The following is a 20,344-nucleotide window of genomic DNA, read 5'->3' on the forward strand; positions in this document are numbered from 1 at the left end:
ATTGCCATGGCTCTTTGATCTTCCTTTGTGTTTATTTGCGGGGGGGGGGGGGGGGGGATTGTTTGCTTTTGTGTTTATTTTTGAGTTTACCTTTAGTAGTAGTGTATTATCGGTATGAAAAAGCCTTTAATAAACATATTGAAAAAAAAAAAAAGGATGGTGAGCACTGTCTCAGTGCTGAAGGATGCTTGGAATCCCGATTGTGTAATATGAAGGATGGAAAAGGCCTGTAGGAACTCCATGAGCTGACTATCTACTAAACCTTCCATCACTTTTACCAATAAAGGAATAGAGGTTACAGGTCTATAATTAGATGCTTCGCTTCTATTGGCCTTGGGATTTTTTGGGATAGGTGTTGGGATTATTTTGCCTTCATTTTCAGGGAATAGTCCATTCGATAATATGAGGGTCAAGTATGATTGTACGCAATTGACAAATAGGTCGGGAGCGTACCTTAGAAGATAGGACATGTGTCTAATACATTGTGACTTCTTTCATACTATAAAAAATGTCCCTCATAGCACCTGGTAATTTGTGGTGCATTATCTCAGCCACTGGCTAAGATGTAAACAATAGTATTATTCTAATTACATGCTTTAGAAAAGATGGAAAAATAAAAATCTGTATGGTATATAGATTGCACTCAATTTTTTTAACCTCAGTACAGGCTAAGATGTATTTTTTTTCCCGCTTTAGCTTCATGGATAGATAATGCAGACAGTGAGATAGTACTGTACCTAATGTTAAGAGCTGTTGATAGATTTCGAAAACAGCATGGAAGATACCCAGGTAAGTAAATGTTTTTCCTGCAAATCAATTGCCATAAGAATATTGGCTCTTTTCCTTGCTAACATTTATTTGTTATCATCCAAAGTGACTTACAACAATGAAGTACAATACGGTATAAAGAAGGCCATTTCTTCCACTTTCAGATAAGCCCCAGACTCATTTCTTAGCTAAATGTATCTTCCCAACTGCCTAGTCCATCTGAAACCTCTTCAACACTATGACCAGTAAACACCTGCTTCCATAGCCACACCTGCACTTGTTTGCAGAACTGCAAATAATTTGACTGTTGCCGTACTGCCTCAGGTAGTTTATTTCACGGTGCTACCACCATAAAAGACCTCCTCTTTGCAAAATGCAGATACCATTCCTTAATCAGTGGCAAAGACGAGGTTTTTTTGCATTGAATGCAACTTACCCAGTGATTGGTATAGAACAAATAAATTAATAAAATATTCCAGTCATATAAAAATTGAGGTCAATTGATCAGTAAGTGCAGGATCTCAGGAACAGAATGGCTCTGTCCTGTAAGTATACTGAACCTAAGCTCTTTCTCACCTTAAACACCAAGTTCAAAATTTTAAACCAAACACACAACTCTATTGGCAACCAGTGTTAAATATTCCCTGCTACCCAACCGCTGTATCACATGGGCCACCATATTTTGTAGTAATTTTAAATGTTGCAAAGCCATCTTAGAAAGTTCTACCAACATAACATTTCCATAATTACATTGGAAAGAACCAGCATATAAGTGATTAAATTCAACTCGTGTACAGTCAAAAAAAAAGCCTTCTAATTTGGCAGATTTTTTTAAAGGGTAAGTATTTCAATCCTGTAAAGAGTGGGGCAAATTTTCAGCCGGTGTAGTGATGGCTTGTTAAACACTTATACCAGTGTTTAACTTAGGAGGAAATTATCAACTTGTCTATGTTAAGCTGGGTTATTTTTATCACAACTTGTGCTCTTTTAGAATAGGTCCCATTTTATGCAATGAGATGAAGTTACTAATAACTGGAGTTGAAAGTAAAATAATGTCTTATAGAGGGTGACCTAAAATGGGGTTTTTGGTTTCGGCCAAAACCAAATCTGCAGCATGGTGCCATCCTCACCCAAATGTGGGCTGCATGGTCTCCTGGCCTGCCCCACTCCTCCAACACAAAGCTGCCGGGCGTATCTTAGAAGCCCTGGTGGTCTAGTGGCCTCGTCGGGGCAGGAGTGATCCCACTGTCTCCTGAACACGTCGGCTCCACAGTCAAAATAGCTGCTGGGTCCTCTTGTGGCAGCCATTTTGAGATTGGAATCAGCAGCTGAGGATTGCTCTTGCTGGTTCCAGTCTTAAAATGATTGCCACTGGGGGAGGGGGGGGATGGACGGACAAGCAGCTGGCTCGTGATCTGAGGAGGAAGGAGTTTTGAGTCGAAAATTCCCCAGCATTTTTGGCCAAAGTTGAAACATTGCCAAATCCAGTTTTTGGTACGGTTTTGGTACCAAAACTAAAATTTGGTTGGCCTCTACCATCTTAATAGTAAGATCACTTCCCCCCTTGATCTGGATATACAGCGCTGTTGTATATTCAGTTCCATTCATGTGATATAAAGTTACCATTGCCGCCTCTGTTTTTAGGGTAGGCCTGCTATTTAGCAGGCTTAAACAAAATAGATAGCTTATCTAGATAGTGGCTGAACATTGCTGTTGCCAAATAAATTTTAGGTGTTGCCGTCCCTCTGCCCCATTACTTTATGGATGGTATGGGGGTGGTTAGAAGTATTTTCAGCCCAGTACTATCTCTACAGTGGTTGAAAATATGTGGCTAGTGGACTTATATGTTCACCAAACATTGGACCGCAGACTTATTCTACATTTATATAAATCAATGAAAATTTAAGGAATGTGCCATAGATATTTTAAAGGGTAAATGTTCCAGTCCTATAAACATTGTGGTCAGTTTTTAGTCAGTATGATGACAGGTTTAAGTTAAAACCTGGCAGTGGTGTGTAAGTAGGGGTGCTGAATATCCAGATAGTGCAGTCACTGCACCATCACTCTCCAATTTTAGGCCGTTCAGTCAGAGGTTTTCAGCCCTATGGTATCTGTATAAGGGATGAAAATCCATGGAAAAGTTAGTTATACTGTACGTTCACCGACCACTAGTGACTGTATAACTAGCCTGAAGTACTGGTCCAATTGGAGTTTTAGTGTTTCACTTTTATGACTTCCACTCCTCAGTCAACAAAACCACATACATTTCTGGATAATCACAGATCTTCATTCTTTTGCACTTTCCTATTTTGTAGCTGGTTGGTTACCACCCAGTGCTCTCAACTCTTGCAGTGTTTCTCTTAAGTTTCTCTTCAGGAAGAGGTGGTGGGTTATTAGTGCAATATGATTTTTCTGGTTGTTTCTGAGAAGGTTTGATTATAAAATTGCATGGTAAAAGTTTGTCTTCAAGTACTTGTATTTAAAACGTACATCTGGTTAACATCTGAACTATACAGGATACGCAGTTGCATAGGAAGACAGGACAGGGGAGGGCAGGGAGATCAGCTATTTAAAGGGACTAGGAGCCAGCTTACTACATATTGGAAAGAGCTCATATTGCAGAGATGGAGAACACCTTTTTTCTCCTAAGAACATATAATGGGAGTCTTCAGATAAATAAAAACTAATAAAAAACGCACCAGTAAAAGAAATAATTTGTTAGTTATTTTATAGGTGTGTACAACAGTCAAGTGGAAGAAGATATTGGAAAACTGAAATCCAGCCTCACTGGGCTTCTCCAGGAGTATGGCTTATCTGTAATAGTGAAGGATGATTATATCCATGAATTGTAAGTACTGCCCACATCTTGTAAAAAAAAAAATGTCTCCCTAGTTCACACACTTTTCTAATTCTTGACCCATTTTCTTGTAGCTGCCGTTACGGAGCTGCTGAGCCACACACCATTGCTGCATTCTTGGGAGGTATGCTTCCACTAAAACATTGAATATTTGGCTGAGATTTAAATTGATTGCCTTTGCTAACCTTGAAATGCCTACTGTCCCCCAGAGGAGTTCTTCTGTATTCTATTTTAAATGAAAAATGGTGTAGTTGAGATAAACGAAAAGGGGGTGAATGTAGTTCAGGATTACAGAGGGTAAAGCACTGCCTGGTGGTGGTGTGGGGTCTGTTTAGACATTAAGGGGGCCTTTTTATCAAACTGTGGTAAAAAGTGGCCTTAGTGTGTCCTTATGCGGGTCATTCCCACATGCTAAGGCCATTTTTACCATATGGATAAAATGGCCATGCGCTAATTTTCCCATTAGTGCTTGAGCCCTTACCACCACCTATATTTCCATGGTGTCTATTATGGTATTGTTTGTATTGTACTGACATTTATCATATTTCTGTTATATGGTTGTTCTGTAGTTCTGTTAAATGTGTATTTCCATAGCATCCCTCCAGACCGGCACAGCTGGGTTATGCACTCTGACCAGCAGATAGAGAATGAGATCCACAAACTCTTCAGAAGACCTATAACTATCCTGTGCAGTCCCCTGAAAGTCAGTAGTTCTCAGTCTAGCAGATGGTGGACAGGTATACCTGTGCACTCCCAATCTGAGGTTTCCAGTTTGGTTCTGTATTCAAAAAAAGAAATAAATGAAAAGAGGGGAGCTCTCTTTTTCAGTGTTTGCTGTTAGTCTGTGGCTATTCGTTGCTCGTAGCACTGCAGAGCCCTTCTGTCAGCTAGATTGAGGCTGAGGTCTGCAGGGGTCTCTTTTGCCCTGGGGGTGCCATACTCGGGTGGCCAAATCTCTCCCTCCTTCCCCTATGTCACTGTTTTAGATTTAGCCTTGGCTGTGCTTATCTGCTTTGTTGCAAACAGCTAGCTTTGAGTGCTGTGGGGGTCTGCCTTGGAGCACTAAGAGAAAAGGAAAAACAGAACAAAACCCAGCACTAGTGCACTCAGTTGCTTGGGGTTTGTTTCTCTTTGCCTTCCCCTCGCAGTGTGCTGTGGCTGCTTGTCCGGGCCATTGGTCAGTGCTCTGGTGTTTGGGGAATGAGGCCGGTAAGTAGCCTTTGTCCTCCATGCACGCAGGTGCTATACTGCGATGAGCAAGTGGCTGAAGAAATGTGTGGTGTGTGCACGCCGGGGAATTGATGAGTTTGGACACCTGTAAGTATCGTGTGCACCTGGGGGGGGGGGGGGGGGGGGTTCTGCTTCAGCAGCAGCGGTAACTTCCCAGCAAAGAGAGCAGCAGGAGGCTCACAGAGATGGTGCAGATTTTGATGGGTATGACATTTCTGGTTGCAGCCCCGATTTTGGCTGGAACTGTTGCCGTTTTATCCCCACAGCCTGTGTCTGAACAGCTCCTTCAGTTGGATTTGATGGTACCTGGTTCGGGTCAGGCAGGAGCTGTGGTTTTCCTTCAGAATTAGTGTTAGCAATGTACAAGGCCTTTTGCATTCACAAGGATAGGTTGGACAGCTCCCTGGGTTTCTGTGCTAGGTGTCCGGTCACCTTCCCCTTCTCCCAAATGTCCCAGGAGAGTTTGGGAGAAGGAGGATGTCTTGAATGAGTTGCTTCCAGGAGCTGAAGAAAGTCCTGGGTGGTCTGAGGAAGAGATGGAGGAGCCTGCGGACCCGGTGGAAGGGGATTTGTGGATGGGAGGAGATGCGCCCTGGAGAGGATGCTTCTGTAGTTTGGATCTTTCATAGAGATGAGCTGCAGGAGCTTGATGGTGGACCCATTATTGAAGGACATTCGGAAGTTCGAGTCCTTTCCTATGCATCAGAGATAGCATTTAGGCCCAGTGGAATGCGCTGGATGCCCTGTTTAAGGTTGCGTGGCCCATGGTTCGTCTGTATCCCCTTCCAAACGCTAATAGGGAGTCTCTTCAGCCTCCAGTTGTGGATGTTATGGTGTTGGCAGTCACCAACAAGAATACAGTCCCTGATAGATGATGGTATAGCCTTCAGGGACCCGCATGATTGGAGGATGGAGTCGCTTTTAAAGTAGTCTTTTGATGTGGCGGCGCTGGTGGTGCAGGCAGCTGTTTGTGGCGGACTGATACCTCGGGCCTGTTTCTGCTGGTCTGAGTGGGTTCTTGACCTGTCTGCAGATGATTGGTCTGTGGTGGACCAAGAGGTTGTTAAACTTGATATGGGTTTATCTTATTTGTGTGACATGTTATAAGATCTCCTTTGGGCTTCCTCTAAGTCCATGGTGCTTGGTGTGATGGCTGGGCGCTCGTTGTGGCTGCTTGGTTGATTGCCAGACGCTGCTTCAAAGTTTAAGCTCGGTAAGGTTCCATGGGGCTCCCTGTTGTAGGGGGAGGAGCTAGATAAATTGGGGGAGAAGGTGCCTAGGTTGCCAGAGGATAGGCCGAAGGCTGCAGGATGCGGTTTTTCGGCTAGGGGCCATTTTCATGACGCCCGCAGATATTGTCCTGGTAGAGGTGGTTTGGCTCTGTGTGGCAGGTTCTTTCAACATACGCAGTCTTTTTGTGGTGGTCACAACTGGGGATGGGATTAGGGCTTCTTTTCCCAGCATCCCAGTCGTAGTTCCCAATTAAGGTGTCAGGGCTGGTTCCGGTAGGCGGGAGACTATGGGATTTTTGCCAGAGGATCAGATTATGGCACATCAGTGGGTCCTCGAGGTGGTGACGGTTACATCTTGAAGTTATGCTCTCCGCTCCTGAATCTCTTTCTAGAGTCTCCCTGCTGGGACCAGGTGAAAGGCGAAGGCGGTCAGAGAGACTCTGGACAGGTTGATTTGCCTCCAGGGCACGGGTCACTCTATTTATTTTATGGTGCCATTGGTGTCTTAGCCAGACGTGGTCCTTGTTCTCCGGGCAGTATGGCCGCCGGTTCGCCCTTTTGTTCTTCCGTGGAGCCTCAGTTTGGCTCTCAAGGTGTTAGTGTCAACACCATTTGAGCTCTTGTTGGTGTGTTCCTTGAAGGACCTTTCTTTGAAGACGATGTTCTTAGTGGCTATTTCCTCTGCAAGGCGGATTTCAGAATTGCAGTCACTTTGGTGAAGGGAGACTTTTTTGCTCATCTCTAAGGAGAAGATGGTTTTGCACCTGGTGCCTTCTTACCTCGGTGTTCCATATTAATCAGTTGTTGGAGTTGTCCGTGTTGGGGGAGGCTAAGAGTTTGCCAGATCAACAGCTGTTGTATCGCTTGGACTGAGAAGAGCACTTCTTCAGAGAACGGAGGAATTTCGGAGGTCAGACAGGTTGATTGCTTTGATTGGGGACCTTCGCCGGGGTGAGGCAGCCTCTGAGGCTACCATTGCCAGGTGGATTAAGGAGGTGGTGTCCTCAGCCAGTATTCTCAAGGGTCATGCTGTCCCGCGTCTGCTTAAAGCTCATTCCACTCGAGGGCAGGTGGCCTCTTGGGTGAAAAATTCTTTGGTTCATCTGCAGGACATTTGTAGGGTGGTTGTATGGTCATCATTGCTTTCCTTTGCGTGACATTTATTGGTTGGATGTGCGGGCTCATCAGAATGCAGACTTTGGGATCCGGGTGCTGGAGAGGTGACTCCAGAGAACCCTCCCTTAGTGGTCACTGCTTTGGTACTTCCCAGTTGTGCAGGTCTGGAGGGACACTACTTTTCTTTAGTCCCTCCAGAATTGCACAGGCCCCTCCCTATTTTCTGTCAGTGGTTCTGTGTGGTCTGTGATTGAATGATTAAGAATTATTTATTTGGTGGTGTTGGGTTGTGAGTTGTTTTGGCAGTGGTGTTGGAGTCTCCATGTTTAAAGCATAACATATAATTTTAAACAAAATTTTAAAAAAGGTAGCAGCAGCACATTGGCTTTTGTAGCCAGGGCTGCATTTCTGAGACAGAACATGGCAGGCCAGGGGGGTGGTTCTGTTTTGATATTCGATTACTGACTCTCAGGGGACTGCACAGGATAGTTATAGGTCTTCTGAACAGTTTGTGGTTCTCAGTCTCCCTCTGCTGGTCAGTGTGCATAACCCAGCTGTGCCGGTCTGGAAGGACTAAAAGAAAATAAATTAACAGGTAAGGCCTAATTTCTCTATTTTTTTAATACTATTTCATTTTATGCTAGTCCTATTATTAAGTTTTAATTTGCCGTTCTCAAGTTTACCTCATTTATTGCATTTGTTTATATTTGATCTTTTTACTATTGTTATGCTGTTAACAAAATTGTAAGTTTCATGTTAAACTGTACCTGCTGTACACCACCTTGGGTGAATCTCTTCATAAAGGTGATTAATAAATCCCAATAAATAAATAAAATAAATATTGACTGTGCAAATGGAACAATCAGCTCCTGGAGTGGGAATGCAAGGCAGGAACATGCATGAAGTCTGACTTGATGTTCCTGCTAACTTCTTTTTCTGGGGCATCTTCCCCTGCTTCCTTACTTCGTTCCCCCAATACCTTCCCTCACATCTTACCCCATTCCCAGATCTCCCTTCTATCATCCCTTTCCTCTCCACCTCCCCTTGTATCCTGCCCTTCTTTTCCTCATACCCCCTTCTACCTTTCCCTTCCTCCTCACCCCCACCCCCGTCTGTCCACTCCTCCCCTCCATTTGTCCACTTCTCCCCCAACAAGACCAAGCTGTTAGACAAATGGAAGAAGGAGAGGGTCTGTGGAGCCCCCTACTGCTGCTGCTTCTGCCACCACCTGCTTTCTTGAGTCTGTGCAGGCATTGGGAGATCAGCAGACAAGGAGTCTTAACTGTGAGTTTTGAATGTACTGGTGTTGCTTATTCAGACTGAAAAAAAGCAGGTGGTGGCTGTGACTCTTGGTCAATCTTCTCCTTTCTGTCAGGGCAACTGCCTCACTTAGCCTAATGATAGAACTGCTTATTCTGAAATGTTAAAGATTGCAAACTGTGGCGTCTCTAGGCAGAAATATTTGGGGTGGCACCAGAGAGGCAAGCTAGGTATGGGGAGGGAAGTGAAACTGGCATTTTTGCATATCATACCCTTCCCGCCACACACACTTCTAAATTACCATGATAATTGATATTATCATTCAATAAATTTTTCTGTATGGGAGTGTTCTGTATTCTCTATAGGAGTGGTCAGAATCTTTATATAATAAACTCTAAAGGTCTAGTTCTGTAATCACAAACTTCATATTCCCCAACAATGGAGTTATCTTTCTTAGACCGTGCCGTACAAAAAACATATTCAAATTGTGTGATTATCACCTTATGAACAGCACAAGCTTCTTCCACTGGCAGACACTTTGCTTAAAGTGGACAGGTTTTAATTTGTGTGGTGACTCTCTAGGATGTGGCGACCATTGCTCCTTTGCATTTTTATTTTCAGTGACAAGGACTGCCTTTGGCAACCCTTACCCCAGAGCCTGCTTTCAAACAGGCCAGACACTTTGCAAAATAACACAAACCCCTGCAAAAAGACATTCAAAACCTATACAGGAAAAACTTACCAAACCATAACAGCCCAGACCCACCTATGAAAAGACAGTAATACAAATATTAGACTGGGCCCTAGAGCACCAATAAACCTGCTGCTGGGAAACTGGAATGAGCTGGACTGTTACACAGTCCTACACAGACACATTTTAGCAAAATCCTTTGCCTCAGCCATACAGAATAGGGACAGACCCTCACCTGATACAAAATAGGGGACCACAAAAATACATGCAGATAAAAACTGAAATGGAGACCCCCCCCAAGTAAATATACAAAATATAGGGTGTAGAAGTGCTCAATCGCAAGATCAATTACTCAAAACTTTCCACAAGTTAGGAAGGCACGTAGAAGTCAGCAAAAGCTTGTTTCATAAATAACCCCGCCACTTAGACCCTGAAGCAGTGGCACGAAACGCTGGCCATCGTCAGCTAGTGGTGAGGGGGAGAAGAAACCTGCTCCAGTACTAGAGATTACAACGTGCCAGTAGTGTCCCACGATTGGAAGATAAGTTTTCTTTCAGTTTGTATTAATAGTATTGAGTGTAGCCTGTGCCGTTTAAAATCTAGATGGATGCAATGAGAAAGTTAACACCATTGCAATAAGAGTGATTTCGATAATTAGCTACCCGTCTTTAGATCAAAGGTTTTTGTGGCCAATGATGAACAGAGGACCAAATTGAAGTCCGTTTTAGCTCTGTTAGATCATGTTGATCTAGGAGCTCTGTGAGGCCATTTTTCCTTTGACAATAATATTCATATTGAGTGCATTTTCAGTTTGTGGAAGTTTTGAGTAATTGACCCCCCCCCCCCCCCCAAGTAAGACAGACTCTATAAGCAGTGAAAATACTGGTAAAAGGGAAACAAAAATGCATTTTCACCTGTACTCTGCTAAATACAAAAATGGAAAAGATGAACATTTCTCGAATCAAATACATACCAATCCTTAAAAAAGTATTACATAAAAATTATATGTATTTTCTTTTTTGTTGACTGGGTACTTTTCTAACTGGGTTGGTCCCAACCTGTTCCACTATTTGTGTTAGTCTTCTAGGTTTGCCTTTCCATTGCTTCTCTACATCTGTCTGGCACTGATCTTTTTTTTTTTTTTCATTTTTCTCTTCTCTGTATCCACCCATATATAATTTTTACCCCTCAGGCTTCCTTTCTCTCACCCTCTAATACTTAGTCACCTTCTTTTCACCTCTCATACTCTCTCCAGCAATTCCATTGCCCCCTCTGTCTTTATTCTTTCCCAGTCTGCTAACCTCCCCCACCTCTATCTTTCACTCACTCTTTAGTCCCCCATTTCCATCCTTTGTACTCACCCTCTTAGCCTTCATCTACCCTCCACTGTTTAATATCCCCTCATTAGCCCCAGCTCAATCCTTGTCCTTTGCTTGTCTCTATTGCTTTTCTTTGACAACATTAACTCCATTTCTACCATCACCTTGGAACCTTTCTCCTTCCTTTCTCATACTCTTCCACAGCACCCTATCCTAGCCTGGGTCACACATGCAGAACACAGAGAATCCCTGTTCAAATACAGGATAAGCAACCACGAACTAAAACTACTAATGTAGACAAAAATTAAACTGAAACCCGAGATGCCAGACTCTGCATGCAGTGCAGCACCAAATAGAAAGAAATGCATTTCCTCCTGTACAGTGCAAAATAACGCTAGCACATGTAAATTCTCAGAACTGACATAGTTCAAACACTAACTAAAAATAAAATCATTTTTCCTATCTTTGTTGTCTGGTGATTTTATTTTTCATCTTGTTCTCATTCTATGATTCTGCTTCCCTACTTCTGTGCGCTTAACAATGTCCAGAACCTCCTGTTTATATTCTGTTTCTTTTCTCGCCTCCTTTCTTCCTCACTTCCTGCCCTGCATCCATCTTTAGCACTGATCGTTCAACTTTCTTCCATATTTTTGCCTCCTTCCTAATCTGTCTAGTTTTCCACCTCTTCCCCTCTCTTCAGTCTATATGCAGCATTTCCCCCTTTTCCCTTCCATTTCTAGTCGTCATGTCCCCCTCCCTCTTCCCTGTGCAGCATGTCCCCCTTTCCTCTCTGTTCCCTTTTATTGTATGTAGCATGTTTCCCCTTCCCTTTTCCCTTCCCATGTCCCCTCTCCTCTCCCTTCTATCCATATGCAGCATGCCACCTCTCATTTCCCTCTATCCATGTGCAGCATGCCCCCCTCTCATTCCCCTCCATCCATGTGCAGCATGCCCCCCTCTCATTCCCCTCCATCCATGTGCAGCATCCCCCCCTCTCATTTCCCTCCATCCATGTGCAGCATATCCCTCTCTCCCTTCCCTTCCATCCATCTGCATGTCCCCCTCTCCCTTCCCTTTTATCCATCTGCAGCATATCCCTCTCTCCCTTCCCTTCCATCCATCTGCATGTCCCCCTCTCCCTTCCCTTTCATCCATCTGCAGCATGTCCCCCTCTCCCTTCCCTTTTATTTATGTACAGCATGTCCCCCTTTCTTCTCTGTTCCCTTTTATCCATGTGTATCATGATCCTTTTCCCTTTCCTTACATCCATATGCAGCATGTCCCCCTTTCCCTTCCCTTCCTTCCTTCCTTCTGTGTGCAGCATGTTCCCCTCTCCCTTTCATAGGAGTTAACTTTTCAAAATTATTGGGGGTGCTAAATCCAACAAATATTAGCTCTCCAAGGAAACAGTCAAGGAGTTTGTTCAATACTGGGGGTGCTTAAGCACCCACAACACTGGCTTCTATGTTCCCTTCCATCCATATGCAGCACATCCCCCTCTTCCTTCCCTTCCTTCCTTCCATGTGCAGCATGTCCCCCTCGCCCTTTCCTTCCATCCATCCATGTGCAACATGTCCCCCTCTCCCTTCCCTTCCATCCATCCATGTGCAGCATGTCCCCCTCCCCCTTCTATCCATATGCAGCATGTTCCTTTCCCCTCTTCCCTTCTATCCATATGTAGTATGTCCCTTCTCCTTTCCTGTCCTCTCCCTTCTATTCATGGGCACCTTCTCCCTGTCTTCTCTCTTCCCTTCATTCAAGTGCAGCTTCTTCCCCTGCCCTTGTGTGTCTGTCATCACCTCCTTACCTCACCTCCTTGCGGGCCCTACCAGCTTACAGAGTTCGCTGGCATTGTGGTTAGTGATTACAACAGCCTCCCTCCAGTGGCTCCGAGGCTTTCCTTCTGCTACATCCTTCCTACATGGCAACAGGTAGTTGTGACAGGGAAGGACCCCGGGGGCTGACCGAAGAGAGCCTATTGTAATTTCTGCCAGGCCAACAGTGCAGGTGAACTCTGTAAGTTTATAGGGCACGTGGGGAGGGAGGGAGGAAAGGAGATGTGCAGCTTTGACACTAGCTTTCACTGGGGATGCAAATAAGATTGGGGGGGGGGGGGCATTTGCACCCCCTTATTGCTAATTTGGATTTTGTATTTGTTGTTAGCCTTCTCCAAACCTGAATGTTACTGTTGAACCCACAGCATTATTTGCTACTTTGAAGCGTGTAAGCACTATAGATTAGCACCATGAAACTTTGGGTCTAGTTGGAATATTGAATGTTTTTAGAAGTACAGCCCTGTCACTCTGAATCAGAGTTCTGCCATGTAGGACAATAACCACTAATTGACACTACTATTCTAGACCTTGGGACAATTGTAACTATTAGAACATGCTATCTGTAATTATATATGCATTTCTTTTTTATCTCCTATTCACAGGAGCAGCTGCCCAGGAGATTATAAAGATAATTACAGGCCAGTTTGTAATTTTTAATAATACCTTTATATACAATGGCATGTCACAAACCTCAGCAACTTTCCAGCTGTAAAAACAATGTAGGTCAAAAGTTAATTCATGTTTAAAATTGTAAATGACAAATTAATAAAAAAATTGTGCAAAATGCTGTTGATGTCATTTGTATTACATTAAACTTGACAGCAAATATGAATCTTTCTGTACTGTTATACTTTTCATTCCTATTGATAAAATAATATTCTTGAATCTTATGAACATATGTAATTTTATATTAAAATATTTCATAGTACCAATGAGGGATCAGCTTTAGAAGGAGGTCATTTTAAATCTTTGCTGGCTTCTTGTAGACTCAGTGAGGGAAACAAATACAAATTAAATGTACACCTTTGAAAGAATAGCATCTGCTTTTTATAAGCAGCCAATTTGTTTGGCCAGGATAGGCTATTTTTCAGATATTATTGCAAAGATCTTATATCACCCATGCAACCAGATGCCCTTTTGTACAGTATTGATGTCATGCATTGGCTGACTACTCTAGAGAAGGATAGATAGTGGGGTTCCCCAGGGTCTGGCTGGAACCGCTGCTTTTTAACATATTTATAAATGATCTAGAGACGGGAGTAACTGGTGAGGCAATTAAGGGCCCTTTTACTAAGGTGCGTAGGCACCCATGTGCATTCAACGAGCACCACATTGGAAATACTGCCTGGCTACCATGTGTCTCAGTTGGTAATTTCATTTTTGATGTGCACCCAAAACACACTGTAGAAAATATTTTCTACCACATAGTGCTTACCCAGCGGTAATTGGCAGTTTACGTGCGCTGGCTGCTTACTGCCTGGTTAGTGCATGAAACCTTACCGCTAAGTGAGTGGGTGTTGGTAAGGTCTCAGGCCGAAAATGGATACGTGCTGGTTTTAATTTTGCCGCACATCCATTTTCGGCCACAAAAAAAAAAAAAGCCTTTTTTCCAGGTGTGCTTAAAAATTGACTTGCTTACATCCAGAACATGCGCCTACACCAGCGCAGGCCACTTTTAGGTGCCCCTTATTAAAAGGGCCCCTCAATTTGCTAATGACACAAAGTTATTCAAAGTTATTAAATTGCAAGAGGATTGTGAAAAATTACAAGAGGACCTTACAGGACTGGGTGACAGTATCCAAATGGCAGATGACATTTAATGTGAGCAAGTGCAAAGTGATGCATGTGGGAAAGAGGAATCCAAACTATAGGTACGTGATTCAAGGTTCCACATTAGGAGTCACCGACCAGAAAAAGGATCTAGGTGTCATCATTGATGATACATTGAAACCTTTTGCTCAGTGTGCAGCGGTAGCTAAGAGAGCAACTTCAAGAAACAATCAATACAGAAGCAATCAATACAGTTTTACAGGCTTAAAAGCCCATTCCTTGTCATCAGCAGCAGATGAATCCATTAACTGATGGGTTGTATCCACCTACCAGCAGGTGGAGATAGAGAACACTGAAAAACCATAGTGCCTCTTGGACGGCTAGCCCCAACGGCCTTCAGTATTTCTCTATCTCCCAGCAGGTGTGGACATAGCTTGATCAGCTCCTGGATTTCAGACTGCCTGGGGTGGCTCCTGTGTTTTGCCAGTTGAGCAGGGGTGTTGTGGCTGGTGGTGCCCACTTTAAAGGCATATAGGTTCGCCCTTTCCCTGCCTTACCCATTCCCCCCACCTCCCGGAGTCCCTCTGTTGCTGCTTGCCTCCAACTTTCCTCACAGTGTTAAAAAAAAAAAGAGCGCGCGCTTTTACTGCATGGCTGTTCTGAGGCCTTTTCCAGAGATTCTGGTTCTGTGCAGCTTGACCGGAGCTCGTTGACTCGGTCTTCTGAGGTGAGAGTGGTGCCCAGCTCCTCCGGGGAAGTCCTGCGGACGCAGTTCCGAACGGGGTAAGTTTTGGCGCGAAGCCGCCATTTTATTACTATATTTCCGTCCAGTCGGGCAATGGCTGCTGAGGGAGTTAAGCGCTGCTCCCGTTGTGGTAAATGCAGATCAGCAGCGGGGCTGTGTAAAACGTGCTCCTTAGACGCTCACGCTATTATGAGTATGGCGAGCGATGTTTCTTCCCGCTCAATGGAGCTGGCAGCGGGTGCCATTTTGGAAGCGCCGCATGTCTCGACCCTCGCAGTTGCGGAGGAGTCTGAGTGCAGGGGGCGCCTCGTTTAGAGGCTGCCAGAGGAGCTCCTACATCCGTTTCTCCTAATTCGGAGGTGGAGGGCTAGGGTGAGTTTTTCTCCCCTGAGTTTGTGCTTTTAATGCATAAGGCGTTCATGCTGAAAAGAGCTCTGCCACAGGTGTCTGACACTGCGTTGCATCATGGCTTCCCCCTGGGGGCTGAGGCCCTGGGGATGGCTTCAGATGTTATTTCCTCCCCCGAGCGTTGGAAACACGCTAAACATAGACGGGTAAATTCCCTGTCTGAAAGTGGTGCATATCCTCCCCCCCCCCCCCCCCCCCCCCTGTGGTTGGGCTGTGGGGAGTCTGAGGGGTCTGGCAGGATTTTCCACCACGACGAGCTGCCAGCTCTTATTTCTGACGCCTTGCAGGCCCTCTCGATTGATGATCCCGCTGAAGGCGAGGCCTCCTCTGTTAATCTTAGGATGGCAAGTACTAAGAAGCCTACTCGGGACTTTCTGGTGCATGACTCCATCCAAGAGCTTATTTCTGCTCAATGGTCTGACCCTGATGGGCCGTTGAAAGTGGCCAGGGCTATGGGTCAGCTTTACCCTCTGCGTGAGGAGCACTTGGCCCCTTTGGGGATGCCTAAAGTGGATGCATTGGTCAAGGCGGTGACAAAAAAGACCACTCTCCCAGTAGAGGGAGGGGTCGCTTTGAAAGACATGCAGGACCGGCGGCTGGAGTCCACACTGAAGCGGTCCTTTGAAATTGCGGGCCTTGCCTTGAGGGCGTCTATTTGCAGTTTCTATGCAGCCCAGGCATGTCTTTCCTGGCTACAGCAGGCGGTGGAACAGCCTGCTGATGGTGCGGGGCCCCTTTTGAGGTTGCCCCACGGATAGAGTTAGCCCTGTCATTTTTGGCTGACGCCCTTTATGATCTGGTCAGAGCTTAGGCTAAACAGATGTCTGTGGCGATTTCTGCCCACTGCCTTCTTTGGCTGCGGTATTGGGTGGCTGACATGGCTTCTAAGCAAAGGCTGGTGAGGCTACCCTTTCGGGGCCTCCTGTTATTTGGAGAGGAATTGGAGAAGATTGTGAAATACCTGGGGGACTCTAAACCCCAACGGTTACCTGAGGATAGGCCGAGGCCTTCTTTCAAAGGTTCTGTGTTTCCCTCCTCTTCCAGACCTCGCTTCCGTGAAGCTCGCAGGTATCACCCGGGGCGCTCTGCTGGGTTTTCTCAATGTACCCGTTTTCAGCAGAGGAACTCCTTTCGCTCGGACAAACGTTCCGCAGGGGCCGGGTCAAGGCCAGGAGTTCAGGGGCGTCCTCCACAATGATGGGACGCCGGTCCACTCCTCCATGCCTGCAATAGGAGGACGTCTTTCCCTCTTTCTAGAGGAGTGGACCAAGATTACCTCGGATCAGTAGGTCCTGGACCTGATCAGAGAAGGTTACCGACTGGAATTCGGAGCCCCGGTGAGAGACGTGTTTGTGGAGTCCTGATATGGCACTGCCGTAAAATGGGTGGCGTAGTGGAGACCTTACAAGTCTTGCTGCACCTCGGAGCGGTGGTCCCGATGCCTTCCGCTGAACGCGGCTGTGGCCGCTATTCCATTAATTTTGTCGTGCCTCGAAAAGGCGGGTCTATCAGACCGATCCTCGACTTACAAAGAGTCAACGAGGCCCTCAGAGTACGACATTTTCGCATGGAAACCCTGCGCTCCGTCATGGCGGCGGTTCAGCCAGGAGAGTTTCTCATGTCTCTGAACCTAAAAGAAGCATATTTGCACATTCCTATCTGGCCTCCACACCAGCGGTTCCTCCGCTTTGCGGTGTTGGGAAAACATTTCCAGTTTCGGGCCTTGCCTTTCGGCGTAGCCACAGCTCCCCTTACCTTCTCCAAGGTAATGGTGATCGTAGCTGCCTGCCTCAGGCGAGAGGGTATCAGAGTTCACCCTTATCTTGACGACTGGCTCATCAGAGCGGATTCGGCAACCGAGAGTCGTCTTACCACAGCCAGATTGGTGGCAGTCCTACAGGCGCTAGGCTGGGTGGTCAATATACCCAAAAGTCACCTGACCCCCTCTGTCTCTCGAGTATTTGGGAGTCCGGTTCGACATGGCATTGGGGTTTGTCTTTCTCCCCGACCGTCTGCCCTCTCTCTCTCTCTGCCCCTTCCAACCACTATTTGACCTCCCTCTCCCTTCCATCTAGCGTCTTCCCTCTATCTCTGCCCCTTCCATCCACCATCTGCCCCTGTCTGCCCTCTCTCTCTCCCTCTTCCAACCACTGTCTGCTCTCTCTCTCCTTTCCATCCACTGTCTGCCCTTTCTCTCTGCCCCTTCCATCCACCATTTGCCCTCCCTCTCCCATCCATCCAGCATCCAGGGTCTGCCCTCCCCCTCTCTCCCATCCAAGATCTGTCCCCCCCCCCCTTTCAGCCCCCAGTTCCAGCCCTAGCCCACTTCTCCCACCTGCCCCCCAGCATCCAGGGTCTGCCCTCCCCCTCTCTCCCATCCAGGATCTGTCCCCCTCTTTCTGCCCCCTCTTTTCAGCCCCAGCCCACTTCTCCCACCTGCCCCCCTTTTCAGTCCCCCAGTTCCAGCCCCACTATCCCACCAGTCCCCAGTTTCAGCCCTAGCCCTTTTCTTCCACCAGTCCCGAGCTTCAGCCCCAGCCATTTTCTCCCTGCCCTTTTTCAGCCCCCAGTTCCAGTACTAGCCCCCATATCCCACCTACCCTCTTTTTCAGCCCCCAGTTCCAGTCCCCTTCATCCACCTGCCTTGCATTTTGGCCCCTCTTTTCAGCCCCACCCCATTCTCCCTTCCCCCTTTTCAGACCCTAGTTCTAGCTCCAGTCCCCTTCTCCCATCCGAGCCCCCCCCCCCCCAACCTAGTCCCCACCTGCCTACCGTGTTCCTTCCTCTCTGCCACTCGGCTCCCTGCATTTTAAAAACCTCGGAATCGGCAGTGCAGCGCCTCGCGTCTGCCTTCCTGTGATTGTGAAAGAAGCAGAGAGATCGCCTCATCGTCAGGCCTTCCCTCACTGTGTCCCACCCTGCGCCATCCTCTGATGTAACTTCCTATTTCCACGAGGGCGGGACACAGTGAGGGAAGGCCTGACAACGAGGCGATCTCTCTGCTTCTTTCACAATCACAGGCAGGCAGACGCAAGGCGCTGCACCGCCGATTCCAAGGGTTTTAAAATGCAGGGGGCCGAGAGGAAGGAACTTAAGGTAGGCAGGTGGGGACTGCAGTGCCAGCGGTCTTTGGGTCGGGATTAGTGGGAGCAAAGCACCCCCCCCCCTCGTGCTGACACCTGGGGCGGATCGCATATATACCCAACCGGGCATTTAAAAGTTTGTCCTTTAATGATACCACATGTTCAGAAATAGGCATAAGTATAGGTTATTTAAAGATTATCACATTTACACACCAGAACAGGCATCCATCACATTGCAAAAGTGAACAACAGCTTTTACAGCGTACACCTACAGAGTACATCCAAAATTTCCTTATTTCCATCTTCCAAAATTCCAGACAGCAGATGTACAGATCAGCAGGACCCAAAGCACTCCAAAACAAGTAAAGTCAGAAACACAGTTTACATAGAGGGGCATTTGGAATTTGGACGTCTTTGCAAAATGTCCAAATTCGGAGGCTGGGAAAAGTCATTTTTGAAAAATATGGACGTCCATCTTTTTTGTTTGAAAATACCATGGACATCCTTGGATTTGGATGTCTTTGATTTTCGGCCATTTTTGAACACAAAGACGTCCAAGTCTAAAACATCCAAAATGAAGCCATTTGGATGTGGCTCCTAGGTACACAGTGTGCTGAGCCCCCCCCCCCCCCCCAAAAAAAAAAAAAAAATCCACTACCCCAATTGTACACCACTAGCATAGCCCTTACAGGTGAAGTGGGCACCTATCTGTGGGTACAGAGGGTCTCTGCTGGGGTTTGGAGGGCTCGCTGTTTCCTCCACAAGTGTAACAGGTGGGGGGGGGGGGGTATGGGCCTGGGTCCACCTGTCTGAAGTGCACTGTGCCTACTACTAAACTACTCCAGGGACCTGCATGCACTGTAATGGACCTGAGTATGACATCTGAGGCTGGCATAGAGACTCTCAATATTTTTAATCATGTTTTTTTTAGGGTGGGAGGGGGTTAGTGACAAATGGGAGATTAAAGGGAGGTCATCCCCGATTCCCTCCAATGGTCATCTGGACATTTCGGGCACCTTTTTGTGCCTTCTTCATAATAAAAAAAAGGTCTAGCTGAAAAAGTCCAAGTTTTAGTGCTGGACGACTTTGCTTTGTTCCATTATGACTCAAAGATGTCCAAGTCTTAGGTACGCCCAAGTCCTGCCTCGAACATGCCTCCAAGAGATTTGGACTTCTTTGTGACGGACTTCTGAGAAAGACGTCCAAAATCGGGTTTCAATTATACCGATTTTGGACGTCTCTGTGAGATGGACGTCCAAGTGCTGATTTATGTCACTTTTTGGACGGCCATCTCTTTCAAAAATGAGCCTGATAGTAACATAGTAAATGACAGCAGATAAAGACCTGTACGTTCCATCCAGTCTGCCCAACAAGATAAACTCATTTTACACAGTATGTGATACTGTCTATGCATACCCGAGTTTGATTTGTCCTTGCCATTTTCAGGGCACAGACCGTAGAAGTCTGCCCAGCACTGTCCTTGTACTAAAAGTTCTGAAGCTAACATTGAAGCCCCTTAAAATTTATACTCCAGCCCATCCATATCTATTCAGTCACGATTAGGGCATAGACAGTAGAAGTTTGTCCAGCACTGTTTTTACTTCCCAATTAGTGATGTTGCCACTCAATCTCCGCTAAAATTCCATAGATCCATTCATTCTAAGCAGGATTCCTTTGTGTTTATCCCACGCATGTTTGAATTCCATTACTGTTTTCATCACCACCTCCCACGGGAGGGCATTCTGTGTATCTACCACCCTCTCCGTGAAAAAATACTTCCAGACATTACTCCTGAGTCTGCCGCCCTTCAATCTCAGTTCATGTCCTCTAGTTCTACCACCTTCCTGTCTCTGGAAAAGGTTTGTTTGTGGATATTTGAATGTTTATACCTAATTGTTCAAACCACCCTTAGGATTCACCTTTGGGTTTTAAAAGCAAACCATGTGTATGTAAGGTCTGGATAAACAAAACAATCAAAGTTTAAAGCAAATGCCCATATGTAATATGTGGTAGCACTAATGAAACTGTGA

The 20,344-nt window shown here is 46.0% G+C and overlaps 1 protein-coding gene across 1 annotated transcript in view; it reads left to right on the plus strand.

Annotated features, from left to right (window-relative positions):
• LOC115470874 (NEDD8-activating enzyme E1 regulatory subunit-like) overlaps positions 1-13,111 on the plus strand; it is a 74,044-nt gene extending 60,933 nt beyond the window's left edge. Inside the window, exons 16-19 of the mRNA XM_030204473.1 lie at positions 697-789; positions 3,502-3,616; positions 3,700-3,749; positions 12,911-13,111. Coding sequence (XP_030060333.1) covers positions 697-789; positions 3,502-3,616; positions 3,700-3,749; positions 12,911-13,020 — 368 coding nt within the window. The 3' untranslated portion in view covers positions 13,021-13,111. The remainder of the gene's footprint in view (positions 1-696; positions 790-3,501; positions 3,617-3,699; positions 3,750-12,910) is intronic.
• Positions 13,112-20,344: the final 7,233 nt, after the last annotated feature.

This window comes from Microcaecilia unicolor, chromosome 5 (assembly GCF_901765095.1).
Source record: "Microcaecilia unicolor chromosome 5, aMicUni1.1, whole genome shotgun sequence".
In the NCBI taxonomy this organism is placed as follows: Eukaryota; Metazoa; Chordata; class Amphibia; order Gymnophiona; family Siphonopidae; genus Microcaecilia; species Microcaecilia unicolor.